The following is a 16,321-nucleotide window of genomic DNA, read 5'->3' on the forward strand; positions in this document are numbered from 1 at the left end:
TATTAAACACCTTTTGAGGGCCTCCCTACAAAAGAGAATAGTTATTTACATGCAGCGGGTTGGAAATCTGCCTTTCCAGTGCGTCACCCTGGATTTACACCTTGTGGTGGGCCTTATATATTTGCTGGCTTTGGAACTCTGTGCACTTTTTTTTTAATTTTTTTTTATTTAACGAGAGACCTTTATTGCAAAGAGTACAAGTACACAGCAACCAGCCTACAACCCGTTGGTAGGGCCGGCCGCGATCATTGGGCAGCAACAGAGATAGACACATAGTTAATCATAGTGAACGGTACAAAGTGGTATTATGAAGGCAGTCCCTGGTATTCTGCATCATTCAGAAACTCTGTCCATCACCACCCCCCTTTTCCAAAATCGGTTTTATCCACACTATGTGTGGGAGGGTATACTCAGACGTGAGTCCCTTGCTCATTGCACCATCAGGATTCAAGCAAGCCGGGCCGAAGAAGGCTGTGATGCCAGAAACCGGTCCCCGGAAGCTTGTTTCTTTCCCAGTATAAGAATTGGCTTGGTAGTTTGGTTTGCCCTGTTCCCATCATGCACTGGGACAGGAACAGACTAATTTGCATATAGCCAGGTTCTGAGCTGGGATGGTGCAGTGAGCTAAAAAACGGTGATGGATTAAAACCATGATCTATTGACTTGGTAAGAGTATTCTGCATCATTCAGAAACTCTGTCCATCACCACCCCCCTTTTCCAAAATCGGTTTTATCCACACTATGTGTGGGAGGGTATACTCAGACGTGAGTCCCTTGCTCATTGCACCATCAGGATTCAAGCAAGCCGGGCCGAAGAAGGCTGTGATGCCAGAAACCGGTCCCCGGAAGCTTGTTTCTTTCCCAGTATAAGAATTGGCTTGGTAGTCTGGTTTGCCCTGTTCCCATCATGCACTGGGACAGGAACAGACTAATTTGCATATAGCCAGGTTCTGAGCTGGGATGGTGCAGTGAGCTAAAAAACGGTGATGGATTAAAACCATGATCTATTGACTTGGTAAGAGTATTCTGCATCATTCAGAAACTCTGTCCATCACCACCCCCCTTTTCCAAAATCAGTCCCTGGTCGCTCTCCAGGCGTCACTCGTATGTTACAATAGCATTGCACCCAAAAGAACATGGTCTCATTTTATGCTTATACAGTTAATAATTCAATACCCCAACTCCCCCCCTCCCCACCCCCCATGAGTCAGGTTCCGATAATTGAACACAGTGCTCTAACCGTCAAAGCTAGTATCAAACAGCATATAGTCGTTGCGGGCATCAAGGAATCGTATCACAAAGTTCTGGAGGATTGTCAACTGCTCACCGAGCATAGCGGCATCATACACCCACCTGGCATTCACAATTCCAGTGGTATGCAGCCAAAGATATTCTGTGAAGTGGAGAATTCGCAACACGCATCCAGCACTGCTCTGTAGCAAACCCCCCCATATCGAATCATCCCGAACCTCCTCCCCCTGCCAGGGAGCCATCATGCACACTGCTAGAGCTTCCGTCCGCATCCAAGGAGAGCATATACGCCGTAAACGGGCCCCAAATATCACGTGGGCGAGAATTTGCGGGGAGCTCCTCGTGGTAGCATACCAGTTGATCCCTACAATACGCCATGTCTTGCAGCCACAATCGTACCTCTGGGCACGCCTCCCTCCCCAGGCCATCGCCACTCTACGTTTAGCAATCTGTAATGCCAATAGTATCAGTCGTCTCACACTTGCAGGCACTCCAGATGCCATGCCCAATAGGCACAGGCGGATATCCAGTTTAACCTCAACTGACGTCATAGTAGAGAGGGTATCTGTCACAGCGACCCAGAAATCATACACACGTGCACAGCCCCAGGCCAAGTGTACAAAGTCCGCCCCGTCTCCCCCACACCTAACACACCGTGATGTCTCACGAAGACCAAACCTCGCCAGCTGTACTGGGGTGTAGTACAATTGATGTATGAATTTATAGTGTATGAGACGAAAGTTGCCGTTGGCTACAAAACTCCCAGTCATGGAGCAACATTCTGCCCATTCGTCATCCGTTAGCGGGTCAGGCAAGCACGCATCCCACCTAGACTTAGCCGTCACTGCACCCCCCCCCCCCTCATCCTCCTGCGAGGCTTTATAGAGCCTGGAGAGCAATTTAATTTTATCCGGCACAGTGTACAGCAACTGCAAAGCACCCAGCGATAATGGTTCATTCGGATACGTAGGATATAAGGTGCGGATGGCCGCACGGAGCCGGGCATATAGAAGCGTGGACATAACCACATTCGGGGACCTATCCGTCATATCCCGCAGCGTAAGAAAGGAGGCACCTGGATAAAGGTCCCCTACCGTGTTGAGGCCTACCCCTTGAAGGAGCTGTAAAGCCTCAATCTCATTGGTGACCGAAATATGCGAGTGATACAGCAGTGGCATAGCTGGGGCGTATAGCGGCAGCCGGTCCGCCCGCCTACCCAGTTCTTGCCAGGCATTAGCAGTGGATCGCACCGTGTCCACCTCCCCCTTCTCGAATACAGAGTGCGAGTTAACGATCATCGCTGTCAATGGAATAGGCTGAACCGCACTGGCCTTAAGCGCCACATGCGGTGTGTATGGCGGAGCTGATATCCAATAAGCAGCGAACTGCGCCTGAGCGCACAGGTAGTAAAGCTTCATATCCGGGACAGCGAAGCCCCCCAAAGCATAAGGCTTTGTCAGTACGTCCCATTTCACTCTTGGTTTCTTACCGGCCCACACCAATGTTATCAGTAAAGACTGTAGTCTAGCAAAAAAATGCGATTTAAGCGGGATTGGCACATTAACAAAAAAATATAAAAACTTCGGCAGTATTACCATTTTAATGAGAGATACTCGATCAGCAAAGGTGAGCGGGAGGCGAATCCATCGCGCCACTTGATCTTCAAGTTTAGCAACAGCCACACCGTAGTTGGCCCTAATAACTTCTTGACTATCTCTATGCATCATAATGCCAAGGTAACGTACCGGTTCCTCGGCCCACTCCAAGGGAAATTCTAATGGGAAGGGGACCGCAGTGTCTGTAAGTGGTAATATAACAGACTTCTCCCAATTAATGGAGAGCCCAGAGTGATGGCCAAACCGAATAAACTCGCGCAGTATAGGCTCCAGATACCTCACCGGCTCCCGCACATATAGGACCATATCATCGGCGTACATGGACACCGCTAGGGACCTAAGAGGAAACTTCAGGGCAGCGTCCGCATACCTCTGCCGCAGGACACAAGCCAGGGGCTCCATCACCAGAGCGAATAACAATGGCGATAATGGACAGCCCTGCCTAGTCCCTCGGCACACAGGAAACGGAGCCGAAACATGGCCATTCACCCGAACCCGTGCTACTGGGTTCGTGTACAATAAAGTCACCAGAGACGTAAAAAAGAACGGCACCCCCATTCGATGAAGTATCACTATTATGTCGCGCCATGCGACTGAATCAAAGGCTTTAGCAGCGTCCAGCATGACAGCCACCGCGGCCAAGTCCGGTTTAAGAAGATGTAACACCGCAAAGAGAGCTCTCAAATTATGGGTGGTGGATCTAAGGGGAATAAAACCAGACTGGTCCGGCAAAACCATGTCCGGAAGGAGCAGACGCAGTCTGGTCGCCAGCACTTTTGCTATAATTTTAACATCAGTATTCATAAGGGACAGTGGCCGATACGAATCACATTTGTTCGGCGGCTTACCCGGCTTTGGAAGAGCAACCAATAGTGCCTCTCTCATGGTGGTCGGAAACTGACCCTGTTCCACCGCCTCCTCAAGGACCATCGCTAGACGCGGGAGTAGGAGATCCACATACTCCTTATAAAATTCGGACGGCAACCCATCGGTGCCCGCTGCCTTGCCATTTGGTAAGGATGCAATTGCATCCCGAAGCTCCCCCTCTGTAATTTGATGCATAAGAAACTCCTGCTGACCCCTCGAGAGCCAGACTAGCGCTATGTCTTCTAGATAATGTGCAATCTCATCCTCCTCCGCCGTTTCCTTATACTCATACATTCGTGCATAGTATTTGGTAAAACAATTCAGAATGTCCGCCGTATTAGTGACCGTAGTGTCCCCGTCCTCTATCTCCTGTACCGCACAATACCTAGCCCATGGTTCCTTAATACGATCCGCCAAACCCCTCCCTGGACGTCCCCCCTCGCCATAATAACGTGCTCTGGTTCGCTTGGACAGAAATTGTACCTCCTGGTCCGCCAAATCATTATACTCAGACACTTTCATACGAATATCAGCCAATAACTTCTCCTCCTGGCCATCTTCCAACTGCCTTTCCAACCTTATCAGTTCGCCCTCCAACCTGGCCATCGTGTCTCTCAAGGACTTAAGCACACTCGATTGCAAGCCTATACACGCTCCCCTCACCGTCACCTTAAAGGCTTCCCACACCATGCACATACTGTCCACAGATCCAACATTCTTGTAAAAAAACTCCTCAATAACCGTCCTCAAACTCTCACGCAGGACCAAGTCATTCAGAATACCCAGCGGAAGCTTCCAAGTAAAAGGGGCTGGGTCATGCAATGGCATTCCTACCTCCATACACACTGGCGCATGATCAGAAAGTGTTCGGGGGAGATGCATACCGTCCAACACCCATCCGCTTATATCTCGGGTCACCAGCCAATAATCCAGCCTGGACCACGTGTCGTGAGCTGAGGTGTAACATGTGCCCTCCTTCCGCCCAGGATGTTTCAATCGCCACACATCTACCATTCCAAGCCCTCTCATGCCATCTAACACAGCATCAGCCGCTCTCTTTCGCCCAGATGGTCTATCCTGTTTTCTGTCCAATACTCCATCCAGAGTGACATTCAAATCCCCCCCACAGATTATAGCCGATGGGGGCAACAGGTAGATCCTGTTCCATAGATGAACATAGAAATCGGGGTCATCGGTATTGGGGCCATAGACATTTATGAGCGTAACCAGCATGCCACACAGTTTACCATGCAAAATTATATATCGACCGTCCTCGTCTATTTCCTCATGTATGGAGACAAAAGGCACAGTTCTCTTGATCAAAATCATGACCCCCCGTGCATATGCCGAATAATTCGAGGCTAGCCGAGTGCCAGCCCACTGTTTCGCCACAGTTTCAGCCGCTCTCCCCCGTAGGTGAGTCTCCTGTATGAAAGCCACATGTGCGCCATGCCTGTTCAGGAAGGCTAGCATCTGTCTAGATTTCTGAGGACGATTCAACCCCCTCACATTCCAGGTAATAAACGTCAGCTTACCCCCCCTGGTCATTGCACCAGAACCTAAGTAAATCCTGTAAGCAGTTGAATAGATGCAGCGCCCCACACATCGTACATAACAGAGGATATACAGGTGAAGCGCAGACAGCTGGAGTCGCCGCCCAACCATCAGTTCCCATCAACCAACCTTGACTCAATTGCATTCCCGCCCAAGCCAACCCCAAAGCAGTACACAGACCACAAAACGCCCCGACCCACAAGTCCCAAAAAACCAACTTCCCCCCACCTCCCACTTCAGCACCCCAAACCTGCCAAAGCTGTCCCCCCCCCCCCGACCCCAAATCCCCAACAAGTCAACCATTAATGTGTGGGGATCTCCCTTGTAACGGGGGCGCAGAGTCACCCAGCTCTCGCTAGCAAACCAACGAAGATCTGACCGTGAAGACATGTGTGTGCCCCACCTCTCCCACCCCAGCCCTGCAGTATTGAAAAGAGCCAGTAATGCAATATATAACAACCCTCAGCCACTGACATATGGGTAGCCTCAGTAATAACGCTCTCCCTCTGCAACACATGACCGAAAAAATTGCGCCTCAAGACAGCATCCGATAACCCTCAGACAGTTCAGCTGCAGACTTAGCAGTCCAGTACAGGCCCACCCCGGGACACATAGCCCCAGCATAAAACAGCCCACGGGACCCGAGCTACCAACAATGCAACAAAATAATCGCGCAATCATGAAAGTACAGTAAAATCAGCATACACAATAGACATAGGTGCCCACTGTGAAAGGAAAGCTCAGTGCTATGAGTTTTGAGTATGCCGAGGTTGGGCCTGCCCAGCATCAGAAAGTCAAGCAACAATCCATAATCGTCTGCCATTAGCCATTAGCCAAAACCAACCGTGGGATCACTTAAGCCACCTCCTCCTGCAAATCATCCTCGCCGAGCTGCGCCATATCGGAATCTCTTTTACGTTTTTTTTGCTTTTTGGCGTAGTCCATGGCCGCCTTAGGAGAGGTAAAAATGTTGTTATCTGAGGGCGGTCCAATCCGGAGTCTGGCCGGATACAACATGGCGTAAGGGACGTTTTCAGCGCGAAGAAGCTGTTTTACGGAAGTAAATTCCTTACGCGCTGTTTGTACCGCAGCCGTGAAATCTGGATAAAATTCCAGTTTATTACCCTGATACTCCACAGTCCCTTTTTCCCGAGCAAGTCGCAAGATAACATCTCGGTCTCTATAGTTGAGGATCCGGGCAATGACAGGACGAGGCTGCGCCCCTGGGACCGGCCTCTTCGCTAAGGAGCGATGTGCGCGTTCCACGATAAACACACTCGATAGTTGGTCAGCCCCGAAAATATCCACCAGCATACGCTCCATAAAGTCCTCCATTTTCCCCACATTCGTTGATTCCGGCAGGCCCATGACGCGGATGTTATTGCGTCTGGACCTCCCTTCCAACTCCTCATTCTTAGTTTGAATGACGGCTAAAACTCGCTCCATATTAAACACCTTCGTAGTCACCGTGGCCAGCCCATCCTCAGTGGTAGAGACTCTCTGCTCCACCTCGCCCATGCGCTCATTCTGTTGGTCAAACTGCGTCGCCATATGGTCCAACCTATGGTTAACCGACTCCATGGTGCCCTCTATAGATTGAAGTGTCTTTTGCATCGCAATCAAAGTGGCTTCGAGGTTAGGGGTGCCACCGACTGCCCCAGGGGGTTCACTGTCCGCAGGACCCTGCGAGGAGGACAACGCCGTTTTTTTTGCGTCAAAGTTCAGCTTGGGTTGATTACGCTCAGGTCTACCCATCTCGTGACTCTAGATCTTGCGACCAACCCAGTAGGTGTAATGCAAGAGGATTCCCTAGTGCCTCACTCCATGCAGAGCAATGTACAAGAACCAGGGAGGCCTGTATGCGCCTTCTCCCCTCTGTCGCCTTCAGATTGTGGTCACTGCTCCAAGATCTAAAACACCGACCCCAGCTGGTCAGGGCCTCTCTCCCAGTCTGTGTCACAGCCCCGCCAGTAGTGCACAATGCAGACAGCAACCCTCCACTTGAGCGCAGCGTCCAGAATCTGCTCTCCAAGATCCTCCCAGCTGGATCAGCCTTCCCGCCCGCGCCCTCGCCAGTCGCAGCTTGCTCAGTGCGGCCTAACACGGCCCAGCGCCACCTCCGCAGCCCCGGGCTTGCGTAGCGCCCCACCTCACTCACCGCTCTCAGCAGGGCCGGGCTCCAGGCCTCGAGATCCTCGCGTCTCCGCTGCGCGTTAGGGCACACTCTCTCCGCCACCAGCACTCGGCACCGGCTCCTCTCCCGACCCCTCTGGCCAATGGGATCGACTCAGCTCCGCAAGTCCGCCGCCGGCCTCAAGTTGCAGGGCCGCCCACCTCCAGAGCCAGCCCCGACGTAGCTCCGCGTCTCCAGAGAAGCAGGTCAGCTTCCTGCTAGGCAGCCGCGAGACCCCTCTTCGCGCACCGCACCGCTGCAGCCGCTTGTCTCCGTCGGGCTGGGGAGATAGTAGAAGCGGGAAACTCAGGATAAATGCAGGATATTACACGGTCTTGGCGGAGCCTCACGTAAGTGCGGCCATCTTGCCTGGCGCCCTCTAGCGCCCCCCAACTCTGTGCACTTTAACCCTTATAACGAGTTGTAAAGTGCCTGTCCTCCACGTTTACACATGATTGAACTGCCATACTCCTAACTGGTATGTTCAACTTGCTTTTGAGTACATAGGATATGGTACAAAATGTACCAAGGGCCTGGAAGTTGCATGCACCTAGTGGACTGCAGCACCACTTGAGCCATTTGCTACAGTGGCAGTGTTGACATGGCAAAAGGCCTACCATTGAAGCCTGATATCTGTGTAAGAACTGCAATTCTAGTAGTCAAAAAGAACCCTTTTGACAAGTCAAAACCGACCTTTTAAATATTAATAAGTAAACCCGATTGTAGGCCCTGTGGCCCCCAAGGTATTTGAAAGTAGGCCATGTACAGATTTAATGCTAGCATGTACTTACACTGATTAGCACCCGAAAATCAATTTTTCACTTTGGCCAGCCAGAATACAGATTAAAATACCAATACAGTATATTAAAAAAACTATTTTAAATAGTTATAAAAAAAAATCATTTTCAATGCAACGGTGAAGTTGGATGTTCAATACATATTAAGGAAAAGTAACTTTTAGAAAGTTACCTTTTCACTGTTTGAAGTTCCTGGAGGCTAATTTGCTTTAGGTATCTGGCTTCTCCTAGGCAGTACTTAGCCTTGAATATGTGTGAATAGGTGTGAATTGCCTCCCAGGAGCAAAGAATAGGCTGCCCTGAATGGGCAGACATGACTCCTCTGAGTACACAGGGTGAGGACTGTGGACATCCTTTTTGCCATAATACTGTCAAATCATGCTTGATTATCAAAACCTGCTTGTCAGGTCTGCTGGGTTCACATATAATACTTGCGGCACATTTGAGAAGGGAGAGAGCAGGATGCCAAGACAATTCTTGTGGATCCACTGTCTGGTTGCTGAAGGACTCTGCTTTTGTTGTACCAGACTTCTGTCTCTGGGTTTATTGTGGGTGCAGTGGCTGCCCTCACCCACAGCCCCAGTCCTAAGAGCTCACATGTAGTGTGGCTGAAGACTTTCACCATCTTGAAAATTCCAAAAGTTAGTAGGTTTGAACCCAGGAACTTTTACCTCATTAGTTAGGGCGTGCCCAGGAGTCTTTCCCACCCACTAGCTAGTTCCAGGAATAAACTTTACACCTCCATGCACCCACTTCAGAACACTTCCTGGGCTTGTAGAAGATCAAAAGAAGACTGGACCTACTTTCGGTGACCTCAGATGACTTCTGAAGGACTAGACCTGCTCTCTCTTGTACCCAGAACAAAGAAAGGGATCCGAAGGGTCATAAGGCTGACCTCCTGGGCAAGCAATAGGGATGCATCTAGCTACAAGAGGCCTTTTCCTGGAAGTATCGAGCCAACCAGTGGCAGCTGGACCCGGACTGGATGCTGCTGTTGGCCTTTGCCTTACAATCTGCAAGTCTTTAAGGTTCCTCTCCTGAAGTTCGGGTGGGAGGGGGGGCTTTAGAAGGGCACACGTCTGGTGGATTGATACTTAAAGGACTAAGTCAGAAGGTACATTTTTTGACTAGGAGGAACCTGGTTGACGTATCCAACCTGCACTCAAAATCATCATAAATTGCACTTAGGTCAAGGTCTACCGTGACTAGGTACTATCATTGGTGTTTTGTGCTTTTTGGTTCTACTCTTACTTAAAACTTCAAAAACACATACCTCCAGTTCCCTTTTTTGATTTTGGTCCTTTTTGTGTCATTTTCTATATTAAATGTGACTAATTTTCTAACTTGATTTGAGATGTTTATTGTTTTGCATTTTTACATTATTACTGTTTTGGTTCTGCATGAATACTTTACACATTGCACTAAGTAAAGCCTATTTGTTCTGCCCCTTAGCTACCAGGGGCTAGAGCTCAGGTTAATTTAGTGACTATAAGGGTTCACTCTCTTATAAGACTTGTGATTGTTCCTTGAGGTGGTTAGTCACCCACCCCAAATAATAATACACTTTCTTACACAAAGACTGTTTTTTTTTTTAAACAAACCAACAGTGAGAAAAGCTGAAAAGGGCGAAATATGGGAGCAGATAATAGGTATGAGCACAGTGACACATTTAGAACATAGCATTTAACAAGAACCATCATGAGGTAGATAAAGAGACCAAAACTGAAGGTTCCTGAAAAAAGAGGCCTGGCTTGGACTCAAGATGAGGAAGCCTTGATATTCAGCAGGCTAGAATTCAGCAGCTCCCAACAGCGCTGATAGTTACGTCTTAAGAACAACTGTGGGCATTACACTAGTTCTTTTATTTTACAAACTAAGCACAGTCTGTGGTATTTTCACTTTTAGAAAACTGACCATTTTTAAATCTAATATATGCTTGTAGATCAAAGAGCCTCCTCTTCGATTAGTATAAAAACTTGGGCTGTTGTTGTACTTCAACTTATTGGTTTGACTTAGTGATGCTAACTTCACCTCTAGTCTACTTCTCTTCTTCTGAAATTCCAAGATTGTTTTGATCTTTGAAGACTGTATGGTTGATTTAAATTATTTATAAACATTGATACATATCTGAGTTTGTTTAAAGCACTTCACAGGTTGTTTGTATACAACGTTCAGGTCCAGGGATGTGAATAATGTGAGCAAGAATAGATTGTGTCCTTGAAGAGCAAAAGCACCATGGAGCACTGACAGACCTAGAATGGCCCCCACCTGTAATGTATTTCCTGACCAAAGGCCAGAACACAAGGTCTGACTCTGTTGTGTTTGGTGTTTCAGGTACAGAGCACACCATGGCTGAGATCGAAGATGTCCCGGAGGAGTACGAGTGAGTGTTGTTCTCTAATCAGTCACTGGAACATTTGGGAGAAAATCTGATGTTGTTGATTAGAAGAATATGTTTGCCAAGCCATCCCAATATACCTAAGGATAGTCCGAGGATTCTTTGTACAAGAAAAAGTGTGATATTATTATTGTGAATATGAATGAATGGGAATCGAGAAGTGCAGCCCGTCAGAGCAGAGCCTGAGACAGGGCAGTGTTTGAAATGCGTATAGGTCTTTAATGAGATAACAGGGACTGGATCCTTCACAGAGTAGGCAATTGTCCCAGTGACAGAGTGCATGATTGGCCCAGCCTTAGGCATGGGCGTTCTCGAAGTTGGAGGTAAGTGATTTGCCCTCACATTAGTGGGTGTCAAAGAATCACAGATATTTGATTCAGCTTTGACTTTCTCTACACAAATTGTTTCGGACATGCAGGTCTATTGCTATGGGTTGTAAAACATCAGTAAAATGTGTTCTCTACTCACTATAAAGCGACTAAAGCTCAAATTACCTCCTTGTCTGTCTTCCTCATCCCAGTTCTGACATTTATGAGGTTAGCCTCCATGAACAGTTTACCCTATCAGAGATAACTGAAAAGAAATCTCCTATTCCTACAAAAACGTCTCTTCCCTTTTTAGAAACTCTGGTTACACCATGCCACCTCCCTACATCTATGCCTCCTCTTATATGGGTGAAATGGGTACAATAATTTTCTGCCTCTTAAGGAAACCTTTGCCTTTGAAGATGTCAGTTAATTGTTTATTTATTTCTTGTAATATTTTCTGTTAAAGTATCCTCCTTGAGTGAGCTCCATTTTGCACTGTAGTGGGAGCGATGCAGATAAAACGTCAGCTCCTGCTTGAGCAAGCAGTTAAAACCCTATTTCATTTGCTATAAGCGTTCCCTGGCCTTAGCAAGTATGAGAACCTGTTCTGTCCCTGATGGAGTGGGACGCAATATGTATTAGGTTATACCTGCTATGCTTATTGAGCCATTGTGGGAGCGGACAGGAACATATTAGTCCCTGCTTGAGCGCGACAGGAATGGATGCATTTTGTGGGCCTATTCTGTTTTTGCTTTTTGAAGGAGCTCAGTGGTTTCATAAACAATTTTTAACCCCAGCTTGAGCTGCACTTTTTGTAATCATTCCATTTTGAAATGTACTGCACTTACCTGCTGTAGCAATAGTGGCACAGTGTATGCTTGACAGGGACCTTTACTGTATGCCTGAATGATGACTTCCTTTTCTCTCCCTGGTTTTGCTGCTGGGTCTGGCATGAAGTGAGATTTTTTAAGCCCGGGCGGAGCTGGCGTAGTGCCACTACTCGGAGTTGGAAAAAAACTCAGTGGAACTTCGCTCTGCTTCGCTCCCCTCCACCCTCCCTAGTTTAATTATAATAAAAAAGGCACTTCCCTGCTGTGGCGTCTCCGGGCTGCCTCCTCCTCGCCATGGTCTCTCTCTCCTCCTCGTCCATGGAAACCCCTACGTTGTGCATCATGCGCGTGCGCAAGACGTACAACTTAAGGGTATCCGTGGATGAGGACGAGGTGGAGAGAGACCATGGCGAGGTGGAGGCAGCCCGGAGACACCACAGCAGGTAAGCGCCTTTTTAACAAATAATTAAATTAGGGAGGGTGGAGGGGCCGGCTCACTCTGCTCCGGAACGAGTCTGAGTTTTGCCTGAACTCCACGTTCTCAATAGAGCGCAGAGTAGGCAAAACCCTGTAAACTCCGCTTGTAATGGAGTTAACAGTCTAGTAGCTGGGGGGGCGGAGCTAGGTGGGCTGAGGGGAAGAGGAGGAGTCAGGACAGGATGAGGGTTAGTTAGAGTAGGGACAGGGAAGGTACTGGACATAGATAATAAAGCTCCAGTTGAAACACAACAAGTATTTACTAGTAACAAGATGCTACAACTGGCGACGAGGATGGGATCTGCATGACTGCAACCCACAGAATCTCAGGAGAATGCCCCTGTGCCCCTGCAGCGTCGAGAAAAGGAGCTCGCTGCTGCGTGGTGCTGCTGCCTGAAGACAGAGGACAGCAGCAGGTGACCCTGCTCCTCCAGTGACCGTGAGGAGCCCAGAGGGAGCCACTGTGATGAGCGCTGAGACGCTCGAGAGAAGAAACTGTTCGCGCTGAAAGCTCGAGTCCCGCCTGATGCGTGCAATTTGGCACCCTTAAAGAAACAGGACTCGGAAAACCTCACGCCCGATGCGTGAGCTTTGGCACGCTATCGGCGTAGAAGAGCGGGAACTGGAAAAGTAAGGAGAAATCGGGAGCCCACCCCGATCCTGCCTAGTACCCTGGTGACCAGAAAGTGCCTGCGGAAGCCCCGTGGGTGTGCCCCGAAGCAAGAGCGCTGTTCGCGCCAAACGGAAGGAAAAGCTCACCCCCAATGCGTGAGACATTGCAGGCGCGCCTATCGAAGAAAGTCGGGAACTCACCCCAGTGGTGCCTGGCTGCTCCGGTGCCCGAGGAGCGTCTGAAGGAGTGCTGAAGGTGAGCTGCATGAAGAAAATTGGCTGCCGGTGAGTGCCGAGGGACGTGTGAGCCTGAAGAGTGAATGGCAATCAAATCTCGTGGAGAACGAGATTTCGAGTACGGAGGCCATTTTGAAGTCAGGCTGTCTCCACCAATCCCTGTCGAGGCCTAGAAGCGGCCATCTTGAAGTCAGGCATAAAGAAATAAACAAGCATTGGAAAGAAGAAATAAACAAGCACTGGCGAGCAGAATTAAACAAGCATTGCTAAGAGTAACTAAACAAGCATTGGCAAGAAGGAGTAAACAAGCATTGACGCGAGCAAATAAACAAACATTGGCAAGAAGGAACAAACAAGCATTGGCGAGAAGAGACAAACAAGCATTGGCGAGAGCAAATAAACAAGCATTGGCGAGAAGAGACAAACAAGCATTGACGAGAGCAAATAAACAAGCATTGGCGAGAAGAGACAATCAAGCATTGACGAGAACAAATAAACAAGCATTGGCAAGAAGGAACAAACAAGCATTGGCGAGAGCAAATAAACAAGCTTTGGCGAGAAGAAACAAACAAGATTTGATAAGAGCAAATAAACAAGCATTGACGAATAGAAGGAATAAACAAGCACTGGTAAGGACAAATAAAGCAAACACAAGAGTCGACACAAAACAAGCACGAACACCTGCATGAGGTGCAGTAAGCAAACAAGTGTAGGTAAATACGAGCAATAGGTAAAGGTGATTGTGAACACATACCGAAGAGCGCAAAAGGGAGAAGAGCTGCTGGACAGAATCGCATGAGATTCAGAAGAAGGCAAGACTGCGAAGGACGGTCCCAGAAACAAGTACAACATACACTGAGGTGACTGAAGGATTTGCACTAGCGTGAAGGGAACGCCCGAACGAACAAAAATCATCAACGTCCCAGCAAATGACCAGACCGAAGGCCTCGACTAAAGACTATCAGCTATGAAGACGAAAAGCCGAGTGAACAGCCCGTGCCCTGCGAACATAATCGATCAGAATCCTCCTCTCATGGCGGGGGAAGGAGTAGCACAACGGCACAACCCTTGCATCAAAGAACCACCCCCAGGAGTGCAGTATGATACTTGGAGTCTGTGTCTCGAACGGAACAAATGGCTGGCAACATTGGGTGACTTCCTGGACGCCAATGGTGAACAAAGAGAGAGAAAATGTCTAATGCTACTCCTCCATCTGGTGGGTCCTGAGGGTCGATGCCCAATTAGAACATTCTCCAAAAAAAGACACAAAAATCTATGAAAGACTCCAAGAGAAGCTATCTGCCCATCTCTCCGCACAAGCAAATGTGGATCATGACCGCATCGTCTTCAACACAGCTCGGTAGGAACCAGGCGAATCATTGCCAACCTTCATCAGTCGGCTGCAAAACCTGGTACAAGGCTGCCATTTCAACACCTTCACGAATGAGGATGCAGTTCGACTCCGGATAATTGAAGGCTGCGCAAACCCCGCATCAAAGCGCAAGATCCTGCGAGGGCATTGGTCGTTGGAAGAAACCATTAGGAAGGCTGAACTTGGAATGCACGTCAAGGCAAGAGACAGATCAAAGGACCTGGCTCTGGAGGCAAATTGTCAAGATGCCTGGACAGATGAAACTCAGAAGACAAACAAAACGAAAAGGAGAGAGAGGGAAAGCAGACCAGTGAAAAGACAAAGTGACAAGAGAAGTGACAAGGTGTACTCTGAGTCAACCAGTCAAAGGACAACCCCAAGGAGTTCTTCACCCTCAGGGTGTCATTCAAAGTCTGACGAGGAGGGAGCGTCAAGTGAGACAGATCGCACTCCTGGCCAAGATGGCAACCCGCACAACAGGAGGGCAAGGAAGACAAACTATAGAAGAAGAGATCAAAATGGTCAACACTGGAAATCGGCGCAGGAACACTCTTCGTCAAGTTGTGAAGATGAGTCTGAGGAAACATCCAGCAGGAGAACACATCACACCTGTATCATAGGTGTCCGCGCACCAAACAAAGGGGAAGAAGAAACAGGTTGCATAAGACGAACTGATCCTCCCCAAGAACGAGCAGGAAAAGATAGACGCATCAATGGCACCTGTGACAACGAAGAAACTGAGAAGTCGTTGACATCGTATGAGAAGGGCAAAGATAAAAAACCTCGAGATCAAACACAAAGAACAAGCACGTGGTTGTCGAACAACCTCTCAAATGAAACAACACCAAAGACAAGTCAACAAAGGCGCCCGGAGGAGCGTCTTAAAGACAACCCTGAGTTAAAGAACAACGTGTCACGGCCTACTCATTTCAGAAATCCATCACTCGATACACTCTCAAAGGAACATTTCAAAGAGAATATGGCTAGGAACTCCTCTGATTCAGAGAGCGCGTCTGTCCGATCCTGGAAGTCGACAGAGGACTTCTCTGACTCAGAAAGCATGTCTGTCCAATCCCTTGAGTCGACTGAGTCATGGTCCCGACAACAGCCATGGCATCAACCACACGAACGCACCATGGAGCCAAAGGACATTCCCCCCGTCAAGAGCGACATATCCCACACTAAGGTCTCTGAAAACTCAGTCATTTCACAAGACAACCTGACATGTCAGTCGCAGATATCTCCAGACATAGATCATACACCGTCACCCCTGAAGGGGTCCGCGAGGCTGACTCGAAGGGCCTACACAAGGAAAACAGAGATAGTGGACCTTAGTCACCAGAGGGAAAGGGGCCAGCCAGTCACTCCGCAAGGAAAGCCGGACGTGTCAGTAGAGAGAGATCATCATCGGATGAGAGAGAAACATTACTATGCACAGATAGCCCAAGAGTTCGCCAGACAACCCGAGGCCGCGAATGAGTTACCGAACCAAACCAAGACAATCTCTTCAGATAGCACCGTACTGTCTGATATACATGACCCTGAACTGGAGGGCAGTGTTGCCCTCGACCGGACAATACAAAAGAAAGTAAAAGTAGAGGCGGGTGCTTGGAAGAGAACAAGAACACTATCAACTCATGAAAGAGATCGAGCATCTGATCCAACAGCAGTCACACCACAAGAAGGAAACATGATGACTGCGGAATGCGGGAATAAACAGTTCACAAGCAACGTAGTCAAGGATACCCCGACTAAGACAACGGAAAGATTGACCAAAGCTAGGTCCACCACTGATTCGACACTACTGATGTTTGAAGAACAGGCTGTGT

General features: G+C 48.6%; 1 protein-coding gene across 1 annotated transcript in view; it reads left to right on the forward strand.

Annotated features, from left to right (window-relative positions):
- TNNT2 (troponin T2, cardiac type) overlaps nucleotides 1-16,321 on the forward strand; it is a 136,117-nt gene that overhangs the window by 35,033 nt on the left and 84,763 nt on the right. Inside the window, exon 2 of the mRNA XM_078641246.1 lies at nucleotides 10,593-10,641. Within this exon, the coding sequence (XP_078497372.1) occupies nucleotides 10,593-10,641 (49 nt within the window). The remainder of the gene's footprint in view (nucleotides 1-10,592; nucleotides 10,642-16,321) is intronic.

This window comes from Lissotriton helveticus, chromosome 5_1 (assembly GCF_964261635.1).
Source record: "Lissotriton helveticus chromosome 5_1, aLisHel1.1, whole genome shotgun sequence".
NCBI classification, from domain to species: Eukaryota; Metazoa; Chordata; class Amphibia; order Caudata; family Salamandridae; genus Lissotriton; species Lissotriton helveticus.